The 26066-nt window shown below is 39.6% G+C and overlaps 1 protein-coding gene and 1 pseudogene across 1 annotated transcript in view; one reads left to right on the forward strand and one right to left on the reverse strand.

Moving 5' to 3' along the window:
- MSH3 (mutS homolog 3) overlaps positions 1-26066 on the reverse strand; it is a 139091-nt gene that overhangs the window by 99876 nt on the left and 13149 nt on the right. The window contains exon 8 of the mRNA XM_059694214.1: positions 21146-21312. Within this exon, the coding sequence (XP_059550197.1) occupies positions 21146-21312 (167 nt within the window). The remainder of the gene's footprint in view (positions 1-21145; positions 21313-26066) is intronic.
- Positions 17271-18649, forward strand: LOC132232504 (galectin-3-like; annotated as a pseudogene).

The raw sequence follows: 26066 nt of genomic DNA on the forward strand, positions 1-26066 counted from the left end.
CAGTGAACTTCCACTGGACAGAGAGGCCCTATAGCCTCAGAGGCCAACCCCAGAACACTGCCACCCAGAGGCTGACCCACAAACTGACTCTTTGCTAAACACAAAATAAGGCAGTCTGGGAAATAAATGCGGCATGCTTTAAAATAAGGACTGTGGTTTACAACACAGAGGAACAGTATATCGCAGGGAAACTCAACACTCTCCTGAATACCTGGAAGGTCTAAGGCGAGCCACACTGAAGAATAGAAGAACCAAAGGACCTTCACTACTGCAATTTTTTTTTCTTTTTTCACTTTTTAACTAAGAAACCAATTTTTTTTCTTTTTTTTTCTATTCTTTTTTGTTTTCTTCTTTTTCCATCACCTGATTTTACCCTTTTAGTTACTACCTTCTTATTTTTAACCAGTATTATTACTGCTACCATTTTACCATTTTTTAAAGTGCCATTTTATTTTCTCTTTATTTTATTTTGGGATTAGTGTTCACCATTCTATTTTCATCGTTATATTATTGGTTGTTTCTAGTTTGCATTCATATCCAGGGAGCTGTTGCTGGAATTTGTTGGGATTAATGGCTGTTCTATAGGAGTATTCTCCTCATATAAAAAGTCTCTTCCCTCTTCCACTTCATTCTCTCTTTTCGCTCTTTTTTTTTTCTTTTCTTTTTTTTCTTCTCTTTTCTCGCTTTTATTTTCCCCCTTCCTTTTTCCCAATTTCATTTTTGCACTCCCTTTTTTTGGTCCCTACTTTTCTTTTCCTTTTTCTCTTTTATCTTTTTCTCTTCCTTCTTCCTTATCCCCTAATTCTCTTAATTCAGGTGGTCACCCTTAATTGGGGTTACTAATATCGTGAATATATTTGTGTATAGTGCCTGGTACGTGGTGCCTTGTTGTGTTGTATTTTGTGCCTTTAAATCAACGCAGCAGATCCAAGCAACAGCAACCTCCTGAGCACCTCATCCTCTGCTGAGGAACAGCAGCTGTACGTGAAACCTCGCCCCACCAGCCGGAAGAGCCACCACAGCTGTGAACAGCACCCACCAGAGGAGCTGCTGCCAACTGAAGAGCAGCTGCTACCGCAACCGCCCGAAGAGCAACCACAGACCAAGGAGTCACTGCCACCAAGGGAGCAACCACTGAACAACTCAACGTCTAGATATGTCAGTGAGATCAAACATGGGTAGACAAAGAAACCCCCAAAGGAAAGAGAAGGGGGACTCTCCAGAAAAGCAGCTAAGTAATACAGAGGCATGCAACATGACAGATAAAGAATTCAGAATAAGGATCCTAGAGTGCATAAACCGGATGGAGGAAAAAATCGACAACCTCTGCAAGAAGCAAGAAGAAACAGATGAAAAAATCGATAACATATGGAAGAAGCTAGAAGAAACAGATGAAAAAATCGATAACATATGGAAGAAGCTAGAAGAAACAGATGAAAAAATCAACAACCTAAGTAAGACCCAAGAAGAAATGAAGAGTGATATAGCTGCAATGAAAAACTCCATTGAAAGTATCAACAGTAGACTAGGAGAAGCGGAGGACCGAATAAGTGAATTAGAAGACAAGGAAGCAAAACACACCCAAAATGTACTGCAATTGGAGAAAAAAATTAAAAGACAGGAGGAGAGCCTAAGGGAGCTTTGGGACAACATGAAACGAAACAACATACGAATAATAGGAGTACCAGAACAACAGAAAGATGAACAAGGATTAGAAAACCTACTCGAAGAAATAATATCAGAAAACTTTCCTGAGGTGGGGAAGAAAAAAGTCACACAAGCCCAGAGAGTCCCAAACAAGGTGAACCCGAAAAGACCCACACCAAGACACATCATAATCACCATGGCAAATGTTCAGGACAAAGAGAGAATCTTACAGGCTGCAAGAGAGAGACGGAAAGTTACATACAAGGGATCTCCCATTAGATTGTCAAATGACTTCTCAACAGAAACACACCAGGCCAGAAAAGAATGGACTGAAATTTACAAAGTGATGCAAAGCAAAGGACTGAATCCAAGAATACTCTATCCAGCAAGGCTATCATTCAAACTTGAAGGGGAAATAAGAAGCTTCACAGACAAAAAAAGACTAAGGGAGTTTGTCACCACCAAGCCAGCAATGCAAGGAATGCTAAAGGGACTGGTATAAAAAGAAGAAATAAAAAGCTCAGAAAGAAAACAGCCACACACACACACAAAAAGAAATGGCTACAAACAAGTACCTTTCAATAATAACTTTAAACGTAAACGGACTAAATGCTCCAACCAAAAGACATCGAGTGGCTGAATGGATAAAAAAACATGACCCATACATCTGCTGTCTACAAGAAACCCACCTCATTAGAAGGGACTCACACAGACTGAAAGTGAAAGGATGGAAAAATATCTTTCAGGCAAATGGAAAGGAAAAGAAAGCTGGGGTAGCAATACTTATATCGGACAAAATAGACCTCAAAGTGAAGGCCTTAACAAGAGATAAGGAAGGCCACTTCATAATACTAAAGGGATCAATACAACAAGAAGATATAACCCTGGTAAACATATATGCACCCAATGTAGGAGCACCCAAATTCATAAAAAAACTCCTGGAAAATATCAAAGGAGAGATCGACAACAATACAATCATAGTAGGGGACTTTAATACACCATTGACAGCACTGGATAAGTCCTATAGACAAACAATCAGCAAAGATACAGCAATCCTAAATGACTCACTAGATCAGATGGACTTAATAGACATCTTCAGAACACTTCACCCCAAAGCCAGAGAATATACGTTCTTCTCAGGTGCTCATGGGACATATTCAAAAATAGACCACATATTGGGTCACAAGCAAAGTATCCCCAAATTCAAGAAGATTGAAATCATAAAAAGCGTCTTCGCAGACCACGATGGCATAATATTAGAAATAAACTACAATAAAAACAACCCAAAATACTCAAACACCTGGAAACTGAATAGCATGCTATTAAATATTGATTGGGTTACCAATGAGATCAAAGAAGAAATTAAAAACATCCTGGAAACTAATGACAATGAAAACACAACAATCCAAAACCTATGGGACACATTGAAAGCAGTCCTGAGAGGGAAGTTTATAGCTCTACAGGCCTATCTCAAAAAACAAGAAAAAATGGTAGTAAATCATCTAACTCTACAACTCAAAGAATTAGAAAGAGAGCAACAAGAAAACCCCAGAGTGAGCAGAAGGAAGGAGATAATAAAGATTAGAGCAGAAATAAATGACATAGAGACCAAAAAAACAATACAGAAAATCAATGAAACCAAGAGCTGGTTCTTTGAAAGGATAAACAAGATTGATAAACCTCTAGCCAGACTCACCAAGAAGCAGAGAGAGAGGACCCAAATAAATAAAATCAGAAATGATAGAGGCGAAATAACAACAGACCCCACAGAAATACAAATGATTGTTAAAAAATACTATGGACAGCTTTACTCCAACAAACTAGACAACCTGGAGGAAATGGACAAATTCCTAGAAAAATACAGCATTCCAAAACTCAATCAAGAAGAATCTAAAAATCTCAACAGGCCAATAACTATGGAAGAAATTGAAGCAGTCATCAAAAAGCTTCCATCAAACAAAAGCCCAGGACCAGACGGCTTCACAGGGGAGTTTTACCAAACATTCAAGGAAGAACTAAAACCTATCCTCCTCAGACTACTACAAAAAATTCAAGAGGAAGGAACACTTCCAAGCTCATTCTATGAAGCCAGCATCACCCTAATACCAAAACCAGGTAAAGACAACACAATGAAACAGAATTACAGGCCAATATCCCTCATGAACATAGATGCCAAAATCCTCAACAAAATCTTAGCAAATCGGATCCAGCAGTACATCAGAAAGATCATACACCATGACCAAGTAGGATTTATCCCAGGGATGCAAGGATGGTACAATATCCGCAAATCAATAAACGTGATACATCACATAAACAAATTGAAAGAAAAAAACCACATGGTCATATCAATTGATGCAGAAAAAGCATTTGACAAAATTCAACACCCATTTTTGATAAAAACTCTCAGCAAGGTGGGAGTAGAAGGATCATACCTCAACATAATAAAAGCCATATATGACAGGCCCACAGCCAACATCATACTCAACGGACAAAAACTAACACCATTTCCCCTAAGAACAGGAACAAGACAGGGATGCCCCCTCTCACCACTCCTGTTCAACATAGTACTGGAAGTGTTAGCCATTGCAATTCGGCAAGAAGAAGAAATAAAAGGCATCCAAATTGGAAAAGAGGAAGTAAAACTGTCCTTATTTGCAGACGACATGATATTATACATACAAAACCCTAGAGATTCCATCAAAAAGCTACTAGACTTAATACATGAATTTGGCAATGTAGCAGGATACAAAATTAATCCCAAGAAATCTGAGGCATTTCTATACACCAATAGTGAACTTTCAGAAAGAGAGATTATAAAAACAATCCCGTTTACCATTGCACCGAAAAAACTAAGCTACCTAGGAATAAACTTAACTAAAGAGGTAAAAGACCTCTACTCAGAAAACTTCAGGACGTTGAAAAAAGACATAGAGGAAGACATAAACAGATGGAAGAACATACCGTGTTCATGGATTGGTAGAATCAACATCATCAAAATGTCCATACTACCCAAAACAATCTATAAATTCAACGCACTTCCCATTAAAGTACCAACAGCATACTTCAGAGATCTAGAACGAACTTTCCAAAAATTCATCTGGAATAAAAAAAGACCCCGAATAGCTGCAGCAATCCTGAAAAAGAACAAAGTAGGTGGGATCTCAATACCAGATATCAAGTTGTATTACAAAGCCACTGTTCTCAAAACTGCCTGGTACTGGCACAAGAATAGGCATATAGATCAATGGAATAGAATAGAGAGCCCAGAAATCGGCCCGAACCAATATGCTCAATTAATATTTGACAAAGGAGGCAAGAACATACAATCGAGCCAAGATAGTCTCTTCAATAAATGGTGTTGGGAAAATTGGACAGATATATGCAAGAAAATGAAACTAGACCACCAACTTACACCATACACAAAAATAAACTCAAAATGGATAAAGGACTTAAATGTACGACAGGATACCATAAAAATTCTAGAAGAATCCAAAGGCAAGAAAATCTCAGACATATGCCGAAGCAATTTCTTCACTGATACAGCTCCTAGGGCACTTGAAACTAAAGAAAAAATGAACAAATGGGACTACATCAAATAAAAAGCTTCTGCACAGCAAAAGAAACCATCAACAAAACAACGAGAAAACCCACTGTGTGGGAAAACATATTTGCCAATGACATATCTGATAAGGGCCTAATCTCCAAAATTTATAGGGAACTCATACAACTTAACAAAAGAAAGATAAACAATCCAATCAAAAAATGGGCAAAGGACCTAAATAGACACCTTTCAAAAGAGGACATCCAGAAAGCCAAGAGACATATGAAAACATGCTCAAAGTCACTAATCATCCGAGAAATGCAAATCAAAACAGCAATGAGGTACCATCTCACACCTGTCAGACTGGCTATCATCAACAAATCAACAAACGACAAGTGCTGGAGAGGATGTGGAGAAAAAGGAACACTTGTGCACTGCTGGTGGGAATGCAGACTGGTGCAGCCACTATGGAAGACAGTATGGAGTTTCCTCAAAAAACTACAAATGGAACTCCCATTTGACCCTGTGATCCCACTTCTAGGAATATATCCCAAGAAATCAGAAACACCAATCAGAAAGGATATATGCACCCCTATGTTCATAGCAGCACAATTCACCATAGCTAAGATCTGGAAACAGCCTAAGTGCCCATCAGTAGATGAATGGATTAGAAAACTGTGGTACATCTACACGATGGAATACTATGCTGCTCTAAAAAGGAAGGAACTCTTACCATTTGCAACGTCATGGATGGAACTGGAGAGCATTATGCTAAGTGAAATAAGCCAGTCAATAAAGGAAAAATACCACATGATCTCACTCATTCGTGGAAAATAGAGACCATTATAAACTTTTGAACAATAATAGATACAGAGGCAGAGCTGCCTCAAACAGATTGTCGAGCTGCAGCGGGAAGGCCGGGGAGGGTTGGGGGGCAGGAGGTAGGGGGGTAAGAGATCAACTAAAGGACTTGTATGCATGCATATAAGCATAACCAATGGACATAAGACACTGGGTGATAGGGAAGGCTAGGGGACTGTCTAGGGCGGGGGGATAAAATGGATACATATGTAATACCCTTTGTAATACTTTAAGCAATAAAAAGAAAAAAAAAAAAAAAAACATAGAACTGTCAGTCTTGATTTCCCCAAACTGTAGTTAGTCTTTGGAATACCGACATCTGAATCACGTGTAACACACAGAAACAGCAGATTCCACACTTGAAATGTGCTCAATCTGAACTCAGCAGGAAGCTAGGGGGGAAAGAGGGTTTTCATTTTTATCAGGGTTTGCAAAGGTGATTCATGGGCAAATTACATACTGAAAACACTAGTTTACACAAACAATACTGGCAGCCAACCTAGGACAGAATACAAAGTAAAAATGTAAATCTTCTCCAATGGTAGTCTATGTTTCAGCTGCTCTACTAGAGAAGGCAATAAATATCTTTCACCAAAAGAAGAAAAAAAGTCAACTATGGCCTTGGCCGGATGGCTCAGTTGGTTGGAGCATCATCCTGTACACCAAAGAGTTGCAGATTCAATTCCCAGGCAGGGCACATACCTAGGTTGAGGGTTCAATCCCCAGTCAGGACACATACGGGAGGCCATCAATCAATGTTTCTCTCTCACATAGATGTTTGTCTCTCTCTCACCCCTTCATCCCCCTCTAATATCAATAAAATTATATCTTAGGGTGAAGATTAGAAAAAAAATTTTTTTAATCAACTATGGTAATATAAATTGACCTGGGTCTAAAATATTATGAAAACACCTTCCGTTGTCCACCCTCTGCCGAGGCTGTCTGCCCCTCCCTGGGCCATGGTGGCGACTCTCCTTCTGTGCTGGATGGGAGGACTAACATCAGGATATGAGTCTCAGTCACTACATGAGGTATACCAAGCTGGACTGTTTTAAACAAAGATTTGTAATTTTTAAAAATTCTTTTCATATGTGGCAATGCCTCTGTTGCCAAACATATTGTTTTTGAAAAATTAAATGGTGATAAAACTCTCAACAAGTGTGGAGCCCAGACTGAAAAGAGGGTTGGGGACTTCAGACCCAATAATGTCTTTCAATGTCAACACGGTGACTCTCTGGTGTTGAATAACGGACCACCTACAAAGATTTTGAACTAACATTCAACTGAGACCAAATAAATGGCAGCTAACCAATTCTATGATCTATGCTAACTTTAGAAACAATAATTTTCATAGACAAAAAGAGCCTTGTTAAGGGCTGACAATCTACTCTAGGAAAACTCACAAGGCCTCTTCTGACAGCGTACTTACTGATAATAATAATAATACCGATTGAGTTCCAAGCTTCCCGGCTGAATGATGAATCGCTCCTTTGAGAATACAACAGAGGTCGAGATTGAATAAAAGAAACTATGTAACATAGTTACAGTATCTCTATTTCAGAATTAGTATGAAATTAATTTTATCACTGCTTATAGTAGGGAACTAGCATCACTTTCTTAGAAGACTAAGGACTTTATTTGAAACTGTAATTATAAAGACAACCACTAGAACAAAAATATCAGAAAAACCCCATAGACCACATAATGAAACTTTTTTTAAAAAGGCACAAAAACCATATGGACCAGCTAACATCAAATATATCTGCCATATTGACAAAAGTAAATTTGCTAACCTTACCTATTAAAAGAAAATTAATCTCAAATTGGATTACAAAGGAAAAATAAATAAAATCTCTATGCTACACAGAGGAGCACAACTTAAAACAAATTTTGAAAGATTAAAAATAAAATAATAGCTGGGGAAAAAATGCCCAGATGGATATACTAAGCAAATGCAAATACATAAAAAGAAATCATGGGACAAGACTTTATTATCAGGCAACATAGAATTCAGGACAAAAAGCATTAAGCAAGACAAAGAGAGGTATTTCATGATAAAAAGGGCACATAAGGATGAAAAACTTTCACCCCCATGTCCTTTGAAAATACTTTTAGATTTTTGAACCACTGGAATATACTACTTATTCAAAAATTAAAAATTTTCATGAAGAACGACAAGAGAAAGCGAAGGAAAGAGCGCATCACAGGACTTATGCAGGAGCTCCCAGGAGCCCTTCATCCACTTTCCAGTACTTGAATGGGGAAGGCTCCAAGTCCTGGGACCGAGTGATTGGCGCCACCCTGCCACCTTGTGGAACCTGAGAGGAAGATGAATCCAAGGGAGTGAGACAAAGAAGGACCCCTAAATCCAACCACACCTGATTCTAGCCTACCCTCGAGCTTTTCTCTTACCTGAGCCAATATGTTCATTTTCACCTTTAAAATATTCAATGAATACTCACTAGAAAGAACTTTTTTTAAAAAAAGGGGTCTTTATCGGGAAAAAAATGAGACATATGTAACACTTTAAACAATAAAGAAAAAGAAGGGGGGGGCGCCTTTTGATGTCCAAAAAAAAAAAAAGTGGGTATAATCTAATCACAGACAGCTTCTTAGAAACATGGAAATCTCTCTGAAGTCCACGTGGCCAACAGTGAACCAGGATGAGGAAAACACAAAGTCTGATTCCAACTAATGAATCTGCTTCAGACCAAGCCAACAGGCAGGTAGACTACAGGACAGAGATTCTGGAGACCAGGAGGAATCCTCTCTCAACCCTCTCCATCAAGCAGACTGAAGGGGCCTTAGCCAAGCTACCGCTGGGGATGAGGAATTAAAAGCAAAAGTAGGACCAGGCCCCTGCAGGATTAAAAAGAGCTGAGGTAAAGAAACACTGCAGGACCTACCCCTGGAAGACAGGCCTTTTGGGGAGCAAGAGTGAAGACTGATAATTTCCTCACTCACTGTGTGAACTCCATGAGGCCTCAGAGGCCTAAGGCCCAGGAAGTAAGCAGGCATGCATGATGGTTGCGTTGTTTAAAAGACTAAAAGAGATGGGAGGTATTATCCTGGTATAAAAATTCTGTACTACATCTACACAATGGAATACTATGCTGCTATAGAAAAGAAGAAATTCTTACCATTTGCAACAGCATGGATAGAACTGGAGAGCATTATGCTAAGCGAAATAAGTCAGTCAGAGAAAGATGAATATCACATGACCTCATTCATTTGTGGAATATAAAGAACAACATAAACTGAACAAAAATAGAACCAGAGTCATAGAAGCATCAAACAGACTGTCCAACCTATGAGAGAAGGTGGGAGGTGAGGGGATAAGAGATCAATCAAAGGACTTGTATGCATGCAAATGAGCATAACCAATGCACACAGACAGTAGGGGATGAGGGCATGTGCTGGGGGGTGGGGGCGGTCTGGGAGAGGTCAATGGGGGATAAAGGAGACTAATGTAATACTTTAAACAATAAAGAATTTTTTAAAAATTCTGTACTAGGTAAATTCATGTCTTTCTAAACCTTTCTCTAGCTTTTTCTAAACTTTTGGGTTTACTTTTTTTTTTTCCTCCAGTGGTTGTGACCTTTTTAAAGTAGAGCTCCATCAAAAACATTTCTAACCTGTCTTGCAAAAGGCTTAATAGCTATTTGGAGAAGCTTATAACAAATCACTAGAATACCAGGAGGATTAGTATGCTGAGGTAGTGTCTAACCATTTAAGAGTGTAAACATTCTGATCGTGGCTGACTTTAAACTACTAAGGCTTTAGCAACCTGAAAGAAAATTTCATCCTCACAAGCCACTACAAGCCAGCTCTATCACAGAACTAAAATGCAGGCATCAGTACTCACTATCCACAGGTGATCCCAACGTACAGCCAAGGTTAGAGCCACAGCTAAAACTGGCAGGGCAGCTTCAAAAAAGTAATGATTGTTGAGATATACAATATTTTAACATTCAGATGTGGGAAAGGCACACTGCACATGTAAAAATAGGTTAAGAATGATGGGGAAAGAAATGATGAATAAACACTAAGGCCTAACTTTTACTGAGCACTTAATATGTTCCAAGCACTGTTCTAAGCCTATTACATGTATTAACTAATTTAATCCTCACTATAACTCCCTGAGACATTTCTGTTATTATAAACACTAGGGGCCCGGTGCACGAAATTCATGCACTGGGTGTGTGTGGGGGGGGGAGTGTCCCTCAGCCCAGCCTGCCCCCTCTCACATACTGGGAGCCCTCAGGCGTTGACCCCTATCACCCTCCAATCGCAGGATCGGCCCCTTGCCCAGGCCTGACGCCTCCGCCAGAGGTGTCAGGCTTGGACAGGGGACCCCCATCTCCCCCCGATCACTGGCTCTGGCCCCCGCCCAGGCCTGAGGCCTCTGGCCCAGGAATCATGCCTGGGCAGGGGACCCCCATCTCCCTCTGATCGCTTGCTCCACCCCCCGCCCAAGCCTGACGTCTCTGACCCAGGCTTCAGGCCTGGGCAAGGGGACCATCATATCCCCCCAATCCCCGGCTCAGCCCCCCGCCCAGGCCTGATGCCTTGGCCAGAGGAGTTGACCCTCATCACCCTCCGATCACCAATCACCGGGTCGGCCCCTTGACCAGGCCTGAGGCCTCTGGCAGAGGTGTCAGGCCTGGGTAGGGGACCCCCAGCTCCCCGTGGTTGCAGGCTCCGCCCCTGCCCAGGCCTAACACCTCTGGCCTAGGCGTCCAGCCCAGGCAGCGGGGACCCGCAGCTGCAGCAGCCCCGCGATCGTGGGCTCCGCTTTAGGCCCAGGAAAGGGACCCCTAGCTCCTGGGACTGCCAGCTTCGACCGTGCCCAGCTCCCATCGCTGGCTCCACCCCTACTTCCTGCTATCACTGGCCAGGGCGGCAAAGGCACCTGATACTCCGATCATGGCTGGGGGGCAGGGCAAAGAGCTGCCCCCCAGCTCTTAGCTCCCCCCTGGGTTCCCGATCACTGTCAGTGGCAGGGAGCTTCTTCCTGCTTTCCCTTTCGCCTCCCTGCATTGTGCCTACATATGCAAATTAACCGCCATCTTGTTGGCAGTTAATTGCCAATCTTAGTTGGCAGTTAATTTGCATATAGCCCTGATTAGCCCATGAAAAGGGTATCGTCGTACGCCAATTACCATTTTTCTCTTTTATTAGATAGGATCTTTTTGAATAAGTAAACTGAGTCACAGAGAAGTTAAGATCCACAGCTATTAAGCGAGGAAGCTAGGATTCTACACAGGCTGTCTGGCCCCAGACTCTGTGCTCAGACCACTGTTCTGTGCCTCTCCCATCATGCATGGCATCTCTACAGCACATGGCAACTGATCTGGTGTAGCTAGAGCCAGGAATGAGGGGCAAGAGACTGGGTGGGAGAAAGTGTGCCATACTTTTGGCGTCAGGTATGTTACCTTACACAATGACTGGGTTTGCAAATCAAATTTTTGTAAAATGGGTTATTTTAAATGTTTTTAATAACTTGTTCTTTAAACACATCAAATTAAATCAGAATTGACAATACCTAGAAGTCTCTAAGTAAAAAAATCACTGCAAAACAAAATCACCACTTCCTTATCTTGTCTCTAAATTTTGATTTTTATATGTTAAGAACAGCTAATCAGGCAAAAAGCACCTGTAATCGTTTAACGGCAATCAGCATGGCCTAGAACAGGGGTGGGCAACCTTTTTGTGAGTGCGTGCCAAAACCAGCAAAATCTCTGACTCAAAATTCTTCTGCGTGCCAACCCTAATTTTTTGAGAACATGTTACGCCTATTTGATATCTCTTAAGGTGTACGTATGTGAAGAACCTTGAAGAAATAATAAAATTCATTCGAGCGACAAAAACACAGTATATGATGATGAAAAATACATTTATTTTTTAATGTATACATGTTATGTAAAATTATTTATTTATCTAAGATGCACCTACACTGAATTTATCTGAAAAATAAAAAAGTCAAAATTAAGAAAAAAATTGTAAATGGAAGATTATGAGAGGGTTTCGCGTGCCAGCAAAAGTTACTGGCGTGCCATGTTTGGCACGCGTGCCAGGGGTTGCCCACCCCTGGCCTAGACCCTCTAAGAACAAAAGCAGAAAATTCATCTAGACACCCTGAGCCACAGAGAGAACTCTGAAAGATAAAGCTGCACTTGCTACACACCTGGAGAACAGGCAGTAAGTTTTCCACTCCTGAGGTTAGAAGAAAGACATCCAATGAACAGCTCACATTACCATAGCCCCAGGGAACTACTGAATTTCAGCAGTTTTCTACACAGAGCCAATATTTAACTTGAAATTGTAGTTTTAAAAGATCATTCTTTATATCTATGTGTTTGCAGAGCATTGTAATCTGTCAGCACTCTGACAAAAGTAGTATTTTAGTACATAAGATAATGGCAGGAGTGAACAAAACACACAGGTCCCTGAAGTAAAATCTACGCATAGTTAGCACAGAAGAAAAGATAAAATGGAAGGAAATATGCAAACAGGAAGCAAGATGGAAGCTTCTCTCCCAGAAGCACAGAGCCTTAGAACTACTAGAAACTTAAGGGAGCCCTTTTCTCGGCAGCCCCAGGAAAATGACAGAATGTGAATGTGATGAGAGGCTAAGCTCTGTGTCTCTTTGTAGCAATAAGTAGGTGGGATGGAGGCAGAATATGACAATCAACCTGCAGGCCAGGCTGTTCCCAGTGTTCTCTGGCAAGGAGAAGAAATAGGATTTTATTCTGTATGGGTGAGCAACCTCTTGTCTTACTCAACTTAATCACCCACAAGTAAACTTTGTGATATGTGGGGGTTGATAGTTAAGAGTTACAGAAAAGACTGTAAAGTATACTTACCTATAAAGTAATTCATACATAAATGATACCCTGACTTAGCAACTAGAAATTGCTCAGACTTAAAAGGGGCAGTAATCATTTTATCAAGTACTTAAAAATCCCCAATATTTCAGTCAGAACCACAACAAGTATTTACATTCTTATTTGCCAAGAAAGTAATGTCTACTTGAACAGTATTAAACACCTGTCAACTTTCAACTGGTGTGAAACAAGAGGCAGAAGAAACTGGGCATCCAAGGAGGAGAGGCAGTGGTCTGAACTCCAGGAAACAGCTCCTATTAACAAAAAGTTCTCTAAAGCCACAATCCCCCTTACCAAAAACATTTTACATCATTACCCAATACCCACACACATTGCTAGGGTATTACTCTGTCTTTGCTACTCTAACCAATTACTACAAACTTAGTGGCTTAAAACAACACACATTTATTATCTTACAGTTCTGTGACTCCGAATTCCAACACTGGTCTCACCGGGCTAACCTCAAGGTGTCAGCAGGAGTGCGTTCCTTTCCGGAGGCTCTAGGGGAGAATCTGGTTCCCTGCCGTTCCCGGTTTCCAGAGGCAGGCTACACTCCTTGGCTCATGGCTTCTTCCTCCACCTTCAAAGCCAGTGTTGGTGGGTCAAACACTGCACCATTCTGAACTCTTCTTCCTCCTCCTCTTCCACATTTAAAAGACTCATGATTAATTAGGCCCACCTGGAAAACCCAGGGTAAGCTGCGCATCTCACACATCTGCTTCCCAACTTTCTGTTCAGGCTGTCGGGCCTTGCCTTGAGAGTTCTCTGTCATAATCAGTCAGATCATTCCTCCAGACTTCTCAAATGCTGGTTCTTCCTATTCCACTACTGTCAATAAACCTATTACATATACAGTATACCCCATTTATGCTTTTCAAGTAGAGCTTTTCCTGTGGAGTTACACTCAATAACATGCCAAGGAGGTTCCTTATTTAGATAAACCCTGTAGCAAACACTTCTGAAGAGTAACTATCCCTATTAATTTATCATATTTTTAAATCTGGATTTTCCTATAAATGAGTTAAGCACACTCATTGAAAGTGCTAACTAGATATATAAAAACTATCAGTACCAAAAAAACACTACTAAAAATACAATGACATTTCCACCACAAAAGGAATTAGTATACTTTTTAAAAGGAAATCAACACAAAATAAATTTCATCATTACGATTACTTTCTCTTTAAATGTTTTCCTAGAGACATTTTCCTACTATGTATGAGATTTATCTCTACTACTTAATGCACTACCATCTCTACTACTATAATCAATTTTTAAATTCTAAGTTTTCTGAATAACAAAGTGAAATTATTATGCAATAAGCATAATGAAATAGAATGGCACAGCAGTCAATTTATATCTTCTACTCTAGAAACAAGGAATAAGGAAGATGAGAAAGACAGAATAGAAAGAAGAAGAAAAAATATTTCCTAATGAGCACTATACTAGAAAAGGTTTCAAGTGCCAGAGATGAGGCTGGGACCTTGTGATGATCAATATTAATCTCTAATAGTTATCTAATTCCTCGTCCAGGATAGCTTAACCATGTACATTCCATTAATGTTTACTGCAAGGAAATGTCCATGGAAATGTTAGGATGTCTAAACAAACTAATTTAAAGTGGCATTCTTTTTCCTTAATTTTTGAAGAATAAAAACAATAAGGAAAAAATATTAGGGAATTAATATGGTCTTCCCAAAAGACGTAAATGAGTTGGATACACCCATACCGTTTAAATATACATTTATCATCATATATGTTATATGAATGAATTTCTAGCCACTACCACAATCTCTGTGTTTTTAAAACCAGATCATTTTTTATAAGGAAAACAAATAGAAAATACTCATTATTCTCCTTATTCCAAAAGTCACTGTGTAATCATTCATTCATCAAGCATTTTTTTAATATATTTTATTGATTTTTTACAGAGAGGAAGGGAGAGGGATAGAGAGTTAGAAACATCAATGAGAGAGAGAAACATCGATCAGCTGCCTCCTTCACACCTTCTACTGGGGATGTGCCCGCAACCAAGGTACATGCCCTTGACCGAAATCGAACCTGGGGCCTTTCAATCCGCAGGCCAATGCTCTATCCACTGAGCCAAACTGGTTAGGGCAAGCATTTTTAAGTACCTACTATATGCTAGCTACTATGATAGGTGCTGGGGACACAAAAATCACAAGATATAGCTTCTACCATCAGCCATCCCTTCTCAGTTTTTTCACAGGAAGCTTTTTATCCAAACCTTCCTTAATATTGCTTTCTCTCTGCTGTTTTACCTTGGATTCTCCTTCACTTTCACTTTACATTACATTTCTCTCCAAACTCCACATCTGTCCTGCCTCAGGCTACCATGCTCACTCTGGCAGAGTAGTCAGCCAAACTAGTTTCTATCCCCTAAGAAAATCACATTCTCTCTCACCTCCATCTGCCTTACCCAACTCCTCCAGGCACCAGTTACTCCATAAGACCTTAATAATTGGCACTTTCATTGTAATTGTTTACTTCCCTGACTACCACCCCTTGGACTATAAGAATGTGGAAGGTAGGGATCTTATTCATTTTTATATCTTCACCATCTAGCAATGAACTTGGCACACAGTAAGCACCCCATCAATATTTTTAAGGATGAATGAATGAATGAATGCTGATGTGCAACTCAGAGAATGTACAGGTTGAGAATCTACTGGAAATATCTATGAATATAGATGTTTTATAGGGACAGGAAAGGGATAATCAATTCAAATGTACTGTTAGCTATCTAAATTAAAAAATAAACTTGAAGGACGAATAAAATACCTTAATTAGAAAAGTGAGCTATTATGAAAAAATGGCAAGTGACCCATTCTCACGCCATTTCTAGACCTCATATTCATCATTTGTATTTCTCTAAACTCTGGTTCAGATTTTTTTTTCATTCAAGCAATGGTCCCATTTATGGTGAATTTATCTAAAACGCATACAGAATCACAATGACAAGGTAAATGCGATATAGGTTGCCCCTACACATTTCCCTAACTTATGTCATTGCCCCTCCACCTTCAAATTGTTGCCACATCCACAAGCACATTATTACTATATCTGAATGGTTTTTGTTAAATTAACACACAATTTTTAACTCAAATATCAACTTAAGATTTTTCTATGCCATACAAATTAATGAAATCACAGATTTGATTCCTAATTGTACGTTTTTAGTACACATTAAAGTAAATACTTAACTATGAAAGTAAAAATATGTTTCTTTGTGAACCAGTTAGAATTTACCAGGTAAGTAAACCAGGTGCAACTCGGCTCTACCTGTATAACCCACCTACAAACCATCCCTGCTCTGGGGCCATTCCTCTTTCCAATCAGGACTCTGCACATGATGTGTGCCCTTATCTCAGCTCTGAATTTACTTGGTGTTAAGTGTCCAAATAATTTTGATTTTTAGCTTTAATACCCAATTTCTTTTGTAATAAGCAAGGAATGAGAAACTTCATAAGAGGGTAGTATACCTTCATCATCATGACAGCATCCTGAAGCTTACATTTAATTCCAAAACTATTTATTAAAGTTGCTAAAAAGTTTTTTCTTGCAAAAATATTTCAACAGTAGTAGTGGAAATTTCAAGAAAGAAAAGCTGAATTACCCATAATATTACCATAATGGTCTTTTTAAAGGAGCCTTTGCTAACATGGGTGGGGGTCTGGACCACATTTGTTTTCTGTAATGTTTCTCTGTATATATTCTCAAGACAAACAGAAAGAGTAACAATCAAGATAATAAGGTTGATTTCCTAAGATTCAAGCTGAAATCTTAGAAACACATTTAAATAAACATATTTAACCTAAGAAAAACTGATAGTTTATCGTTATTTAGAAATAAAAAAATCTACCTTAGTACATAGTTAGACTAATAGTTATTCTAAATTACCCTATGTCAAATTACCATATGACAAATGAGGTTTCAGCAGCCATTAAATTCAATACACAGAATATACAAAATCCTTTGGAGACCTCTTGTGGTAAAAGTTAAGAATACACACACACACACACACACACACACACACACAGTATGTACTATAAAATGTATATTCTCTAATTCCAAGCCATTCTGCTTCCTTTTATCGCATAGCTTTATTATTTCTTCAGTATTAGTAAAATATCAACCAATGACTGAAAGAAATTGTGCCATTTTTATCTTCAGGTTTACAGCAGCAGAAAAAGAGATTCTGAGACACAAGAATCTTCCTATCATTATTTAAAACAGACAAGAAGATACCACCAAAAACAAAACAACTTTTCTCAAAAAGTCAATGCTATATTGTTTACCGGTTATAGAACAGAATGTTGGCAAGGTATGTTGTTCATACCTACTATTAAAAACATTCTTATCCCTTTGCTGATTTTTCTTTTCTTTTCTTTGTTAATACGGCTGTGATTTGTATCTCAGATAGATAAAAGCTAAGTTTTATGGATCCACTAGCAATTAGGGGGGAAATTAAGGTAAGACCACACCTCACACAGTTAAGCAAAATAAAAAAATGTGAATTAAAAGCAATATGAATGCTAAAATTAAATTAAATTCTAAAAGAATAAATTGACTAAAATAAAATTTAGATGATTACTGAAGTATTTTCAGAATGCCAAGAGAGCTATGTAAAAATAATGTAATTCTATCATAACCATGGAGGACTTAATTGGTCCAGTCTACTAAAAACACATAGAAATAGTGAATTAAGAGGACAACACGACCTCCCCAGGAGCCACACCCAGAGCAAGCCAGTGAGTGCCAAGGGGCAGGAAAACTGGCAGTTTTTCACTTAATGATGCCATATCTGGGTCTGGGAACCCCAACCCTCAAGGTTGGCCCGGTCCATGAGGAAACCAACCTGCTGGGGCAGGAGGCTACCCGGGGCCGCCTATCCTGGGCTTACCCTGGACAGCCACCTATCGCAGCTCCGGGAAACTATCCCAGACAGGCACCTCCTGGCGCCTCCCCTGGTCGTACAGCAACTGCTTATCCCGGACCAAATGCACCAGGAGCCTACCCCGGACAACCAAGTGGGTCTGGACTCTGGAGTCCACCCTGGTGCCAGCCCCACTGGTGTCCCCGCTGGGCCACTGACTGTGCCTTATGAAGTGGCTTTCCCTGGAGGAGTCATGCCTCGCATGCTGGTAACAACAAAACCCAATGAAAACAGACTTGTTTTAGATTTCAAGAGAGGGAATGATGTGGCCTTCCACTTTACCCCGCTTCAGTGAAGACAACAAGAGAGTCGTTGATTGCAATTCAAACCTGAATAATAACTGGGAACAGGAAGACAGGTGATTTTCCCATTTGAAAGGGGTAAACCATTCAAAATCCAAGTACAGTGGGGCCTTGACTTACGAGTTTAATTCGTTTAATTCGTTCTGAGACAGAGCTCGTTAAGGAGCTCGTTAACTCAAATTACTCTGTCAACTCAAAGCAAAAAATCAGGCGAGAGACAGCTGATATCTCAAAAAACTCGTTAGTCGGGACACTCGTAAGTCAAGGCCCTCACTGTACTGGTTGAATCCCAGCACTTCAAGGTTGTAGTCAACGATGCTCACTTATTGCAGTACAATCACAGGGTGAAAAATCTCAGGGAAATCAATGTATTGGGAATTTCTGGTAACATCAGTCTCAACAGTGTTTCACACACTATGATATAATCTTAAAGGGACAGATACTCTTTTAAAAAATGAAAGAAATTTTAAAAAAGAATAAAAGCTTATGGAGCTCAAAAAAAATGAAAATGAATGTAAACCTTATCCATTTAAAAGTTTCATGCTCACTGTAAGTGAAAATTTTTGCCTTTAGTCAACAACATCCTTCTTATAAATCATCCATTTAGTAAGTATTCTAAGAGTTAAAAAAAGAAATAGTGGCCAAAACCGGTTTGGCTCAGTGGATAGAGCATCGGCTTGCGGACTGAAGCGTCCCGGTCAAGAGCATGTACCTGGGTTGCGGGCACATCCCCAGTGGGAGATGTGCAGGAGGCAGCTGATCGATGTTTCTCTCTCATCGATGTTTCTGACTCTCTATCTCTCTCCCTTCCTGTCTGTAAAAAATCAATAAAATATATTAAAAAAAATAGTGAATTAAAATATAAGTAATGTTTCTTAAAGAGGGTTAAAAAAAAAGAGGATATCCCCAAATAATATGAGAAACAGCTGTAGATGGGAGAAGGCACAGAAAGAAGAACAAGAAGGTCCAACATTTTTCTTCTGATAGGAATTCCAAAAGAGAATAGGAGAGAGGCAATATTAAAAGAAATAATGGCTGGTAGGAAGAAGAATAGGTTCCACTATAGAGAGCTTTCTACACTACGCACTTTACATGTATTAATCACAACAATCCTATAGGGATAATCCTCTTATTATCCCTATTTTAAAGAAAAGGAAATTGAAGGACAACACAGTTGGGTAATTTAGCCAAAGTCACCAAGGGGAAGAGCCAGCTCTCCAACCAAAAGCCTATGTAACAGGAGCCACCTATGTGACCACTTAACTTCTGAATCTCTACCACTCCATCTGTCCATAAATAGAGATTAGCTGTAGACACTGCACAGAAAAGTGAGTTGACTTTTGACTTTGCTTAGTCTTATATGCAAACAAAAAAATTTAAATGTGATCACTAAACACAGGAAAAATTACATACCTCAGTGATAACCAGAGAAATACAAATTAAAACAAGACAAAGGCAGCCATGAAATTTGGAAAACCCACATATGGCACCCAAAGTATCTTTAGTATGCCAAATGGCTTTTAAATCTCATTTGATGAATAAACATTGAAGAATATCACCAGGCAATGCTGTCTGTCAGCCAAATAATTCAGTTCTGGCAATGTCTTTGCAGAATGTTTTGATATTTTATTAAATTTTGCGTTTATTGTTTTATAAAAATAAGTAGAAATCAGAAATGAAAGTGTTGACGCAATTGTTCCTTGATCAACATGGGTTTGGAGTGCACAGGTCCTCTTTCATTTATTTATTTATTTATTTATTTATTTTATTTTGCACAGGTCCCCTTATACATAGATTTTTTTCAATGAATACAGTCAGCCTCCATATCAGTAGGTTTTACAACCGTGGATTCAACCAACTGAGGATCAAACATGGTATTTTCAATCCACAGCTGGAATCTGAGGATGTGGAGGGCCCACTGTACGCATTGTTTTGCACCATTTTATACAAGGGACTTGCGCATGCGTAGGTTTTAGTAACCATGTGGGGTCCTGAAACCAATCCCTCCCAGATTCAGAAACTTAACCAACTTGTTAAGTTTTAGGGGATCAAAAGTTATACAGTACACAGATTTTCAGCTATATAGCGGGGTGGGGTGTCAGTACCCCTGGTCCCCAAGTTGATCAGGGTCAACTGTATATCTGAGTTAAGCAAATATACACTCAGTTATTTTCTTAAAAAAATGAACAAAACCAAAGACATGAAATATTGGAAATAAAGTTTTAGAAGATTATCTTTTAAAATTTTTTTAGAGATTTTAATCTTTTTAGCTCTATGAAAGCAATATCTCTTATAAGTCTACTATCTGACTTTTAATTATAAAGTCTGCCAGACATAGACCACAACCACATCTTCTTCCTCCATACGCCACAGTGCCCACCTCGTACACTGCCTCATAAATAAGAGGTGTGACCTTAGATCTAATAAATCAAACTCATGGGCACGACCACAAATTGAAACTTGTAGCACAGATAAGACATTTTCAAAGTTATATAAACACTCTAAGAAATGAACTCTAAATTATCTCCAAAAACTGAATGTTATTTATCAAATAATATCATTAAACTCCTTTAATAAGATCAACTTCTAAAGGCCTACATTAAACTGATATTATAGGTAATTCTGTTTTTCTTTAAAACTTTTTTTAAAATCCTCACCTCAGGATATGTTCATTTTGTTAATTTTTTTTTTTTTTTTTTTTTTGAGAGAATAGAAACATTGGTGTGAGAGAGAAACATTGATCGGTCGCCTCCTATACATACCCCGACTGGGAATTGAACCTGAAACCTAGGTATGTGCCCTGACCGGGAATCAAACCTGCAACCTTTTGGTGTACTAGCTGACACTCTAACCAACTGAGCCACCTGGCCATGGCATACGTAAAAACTTTTTAACAACTTTAAACCTAAGTTTCAGAACCTTCATTGCTCTCAGTGATGGGCCAACTTACCTCACAGCTGTGGCCTTGTGGATGAGCATCTCTGTTTGCTCTGACAACTGTGATGGAAGCAGCAGCTCCACCGGCTGCAGGCGCAATATCCGAGTTTCTAGCTCTGAACGGGAAGCAGAATCCTGGAAACTATCAAACACAACCTCACCTGTGGCAGGCTGCACTCCCTGAAAACAAATAAAAATGCAATGTCACAGAAAACGTATTTCTCCCAATTAGAACTATGACACAGCATAAGCAAGCATGGAAATAGCAAAGATGGTACACTCACTAGTATGTACTCTGTTTCTAAGTGTCTGAAATCTGTCTGTTTTCAAAGACTCTTAATAAGAAGTCATATTCAGCACTATCCAAGCCATGCTAGAAGGGATTTTAGAGCAATACTGAGTCCAAGTCCTCCCTGATCTAACAAACCTGATGGAGTGACTGTGACAAGTCACCAAACCCTCAGTTTCCTCCTCTCTAGGTGGGACTAAACCAGCCTACTTCCCTCACAGGGTTATTAAAAGGTTTAAATCAGAAAACAAACATGAATGCTTTGTAAACTATAAAGCACTGTACAACAGCATCTGCCATCACTAAAAGTATGAAGTGACATGTTCCTAGTAAACTGGCCACAAGAGTAGTAATAAATTACTTATCAATTATATAAAACTAATAAATAAAAACTATTAACTCTTGCAAAAAAAATACAACAAACTCTGAATGAACCCCAAGTAGAGACTCTATCCAGGGAATAATGATGATAACTAAAAGCCACCCCCTCTCACCCCAAGCTAATAATAGCGAAGATAAACTGGAAAAAGTCGTGATTTAAATCAAGTGAAAAAAGTTCTCAGGTAATTTACCAAAAGTCTCAGGGCAATAAAGTGACAGAGCCAAGATTCATGTAGTCTGATTCCACAGGCCACACTCTTACCCACTTCAGAAATGTATGGAGCTAGTTACAGACTGCATTAGCCAACAGGAGAAAAAAATAACCAATCCCTACACCCACACACACCTGACGGAAAGTCAACTGACAGAGCTGCTTCTGAAAACAGCCAGGCATGTTCTAAGGAAAGGTGAAACATCCATACGCCCTAACTCAGCAATTCCTCCCCTAAGTATATACTCTTGAGAAATTCAGACAAAAGGTTTCATGTACAAAAAGGTTTATAGCAGTGTTCTCTGTATAACCCAAAACTGGAAAAACCCACATGTACATCAACAAAAAATGAATAAACTGTAGATCATAAAATAAAATACAACAAAGCAAATGACAATGGAAGAACTACTACAGTAACACATGTAAATAAATCTCATATACAAATAGTACTTTGCAAACAAAAACCCAAAAAATACATATAATATGTCGCATTTGTATGTCGTTTAAGGTGGTAAAACTAGAACAAAAGCAAGGAAATTATTACCACAGAAATCTGGATTACAGTAACCGCTGGAGGGAAGGGGCCCTTCTGTAAGCAGCGTTATATTTCTCGACCTCAGTGGTTATCTCACACTACACTGTATTTATGCATCCTGTTTTAGGCATTTTTCCTCTTGACTATTTTATAATTTTTAAAAATCCTTCATTTTTGCTCAAGCAATTTCCTTAATTCTAGCCCAAAGGCCTTCCTCTAGTGTCCAGATAGCTGGACTAAAGTATAATAGTATACATATGTAAGTTTATCTCCCACTCTACAAACCTAACATTTATGATAGCCATTTACAGAAGTTCAAGTAACAAATTTATCAGCCAGACAAATCCCCCTTTGCTTTTTTATTTATTTTTTTTATTTATTTATTTTTTTTACAAAAAAAAAATTTATTTTCAGATTTAGAAAACTTAGTGGGGATGATTAATCTAATAATTTTTTTTAATTAAATCTTTATTGTTCAGATTATTACATTTGTTCCTCTTTTTTCCCCCCATAACTCCCCTCCTCCCAGTTCCCGCCTCACCCTCCGCCCTCACTCCCCACCCACTGTCCTCATCCATAGGTGCACGATTTTTGTCCAGTCTCTTCCCGAATCTCCCACACCCCTTTCCCCCCCAAGAATAGTCAGTCCATTCCCTTTCTATGTCCCTGATTCTATTATAATCAACAGTTCATTCTGTTCATCAGATTATTTATTCACTTGATTCTTAGATTCACTTGTTGATAGATGCATATTTGTTGTTCATAATTTGTATCTTTACCTTTTTCTTCCTCTTCCTCTTCTTAAAGGATACCTTTCAGCATTTCATATAATCCTGGTTTGGTGGTGATGAACTCCTTTAGCTTTTCCTTATCTGTGAAGCTCTTTATCTGACCTTCAATTCTGAATGATAGCTTTGCTGGATAAAGTAATCTTGGTTGTAGGTTCTTGGCATTCATCACTTTGAATATTTCTTGCCACTCCCTTCTGGCCTGCAAAGTTTCTGTTGAGAAATCAGCTGACAGTCGTATGGGTATTCCCTTGTAGGTAACTGAGTTTCTTTCTCTTGCTGTTTTTAAGATTCTCTCTTTATCTTTTGCTCTTGGCATTTTAATTATGATGTGTCTTGGTGTGGTCCTCTTTGGATTCCTTTTGTTTGGGGTTCTCCGCGCTTCTTGGACCTGTAAGTCCATTTCTTTCACCAGGTGGGGGACGTTTTCTGTCATTATTTCTTGCTCTCTCTCATCTTCTGGCACCCCTATAATTCTGATGTTGGTACGCTTGAAGCTGTCCCAGAGGCTCCTTACACTATCCTCGCATTTTTGGATTTTTTTTTCATTCTGCCCCTCCGGTTGGGTGTTTTTTGCTTCCTCGCATTTCAAATCATTAACTTGATTCTTGCGCTCCTCTGGTCTGCTGTCGGGAGTCTGTATAATATTCGTTGTTTCAGTCCGTGTATGCTTAATTTCTAGTTGGTTCCCCAACATAACATCGAGGGTCTCATTAGTTTTGTTGTAGATCTCATTAAGTTTATCGGCGGCTTCTAAACAGTTCTTGAGAGACCTTAAAAGTGTGGTTCTGAACTCTATATCTTCCTTTGACAATTTTGTCCTGTTTCTTTGTCTCCGCATTTTGTTATGCTTCCTTGGTGCACCCCCTAGTGGTCTTTGTGCGCAGTCTTGTAGTTAAGCCTTGATTGTTGTAGCTAATCCCAGGGAGGGTTTGACCTCCAGGCCAAGTGGCTATGAGAATCAGCTGTGTCAGCAGTGAGAGAACTTCTGTCCTCTAGGGAGGTGCTAATCTAGCCTTTGCCTGAGGCTATCCAGCAAATGCCTCTGTGCAGGGCTTGGGCGGGGCGGGTCGCACAGGATCAACAGTGTGGGCCGAAGAGAGCAGTTATGGCGGCTCTCAGTCCTGTCCCCAGGGGCTCTGCCTCTCTGAGTTCCAGCACCCGCTGCAAAGCTCTGAGAGAAAGCTGCACTCGCTCTGACCGAAGCCAGACAGTCCCGTTTGAGTCTGGGTCCCTAAAGACTCGCCTGTATCTGGAGCTCAGAGTCTGCGACTCCCTCCCGATTGAAAACAACAACCACGCCCTCCGCCGCCAGCCCGCTCCGCGCACTCCGCACCTCAGAATTTGACTTCAGCACTGCGCCTCCTCTGAGTGTCCGTATGCGTTTCTCTTCCCTCCTAGTTGTAGGACTTCCACTCAGCCAGCGTTCCTGCGGTTCTGGGTGATGTCCCTTCCGTCTTTTAGTTTTACTTTTGAAGTAGTTGTTCAAAGCAGCAAACTCCGGCGTTAACCTATGCCGCCATCTTGGTTCTCCCCTTTGCTTTTTTAAATCAGAGAAATGGTCTATATTGTAACACCTATTACTCTGTGTGATAATGTGACGCTGAGAAACCCAAGTCAGTCTGTGTAAAACTGCATTGCGCAGGCTGAAGGTAGAGGGCCTGGGTGCAGTGGCACTACAACAGTAAAGCCTTTTATTTCAGACTATCAGATAATTCTCAGGGACTGACTAGGGGACATGCGACACTCCTCACGATGGGGAGAAACCCAGTAACAACAGTATTCGGGGTAAAGGAAGGAGAGTTCTATCGCAGCCCCGCTGAGTTTGAGAGGGCAGGGCAAATTCTGAGTGCCTTGTCCAATAAAGGGTTGGATGCAAGAGTCTAGAACTCAGAAGAGAGGTGCAGCTGGGACCCAGAGCTCTGGATATCATCAACCCAAAAGGGTCATTGAGGTCAAGAACAGGTCCCAATAAAACACTTGAGAGTTAAGAGTTAGCTTTGGCAGAGGGCCAGAGGGTACTTTTAAAAGCACTAAGTTGAATACTAGCAACTCTGTTCTTTAGGCTGAGTTGGTTAGGCAAATGTCAAGTTACTAATACCAGAATAAGGTATTAAAAAGTACTTTGGAGACAGTGGGTTGTAAGAATTTTGTTGATATTGCAGCTAATTGCAAAATTAAATAAAACAAAAAGAATTACTTATTATTTAAGCAAGGAATCCTATTTTTGCTTAACCTACAACAGAATAAGGGAGTCTAACGGTTCTGAAGGGCCCTAAAAAGTCTAGAATACTGAGCAGAACTCAGGTAGGTCTGTAAACGGGCAAATTTATTCACAAATTGTCAAAAGGCAAGATCAATCAAACTCTGATTCACAAATTACATTTATTTGGAAGACTGATTGTATTGGCAACTATCATTTCCCCTCCCCTTTCCTATGCTTTCCTCCAAATCTATACACAACAATCCCATAATCATGTGTTTAATTTCAAACCTCTAGAAGAAACCTGTAAAACCCTTTGCTATCCATGCATGTGTCAGTTTAGTGTTTTATTGCACTATCTGTATATTGTTCACATCCATGCCTATCACTGTGTCTGTCTTCAACCCTAAACTCCTAAAGCACACGAACAGAAACTACCTAGATCTCTCCACAGCATAGAGTGCCAAGTATCCATATGAGAAAATTGTAGCTAGTAACTAAACATATAAAATTATGAGGAAACATTT

This window comes from Myotis daubentonii, chromosome 4, assembly GCF_963259705.1.
Source record: "Myotis daubentonii chromosome 4, mMyoDau2.1, whole genome shotgun sequence".
In the NCBI taxonomy this organism is placed as follows: Eukaryota; Metazoa; Chordata; class Mammalia; order Chiroptera; family Vespertilionidae; genus Myotis; species Myotis daubentonii.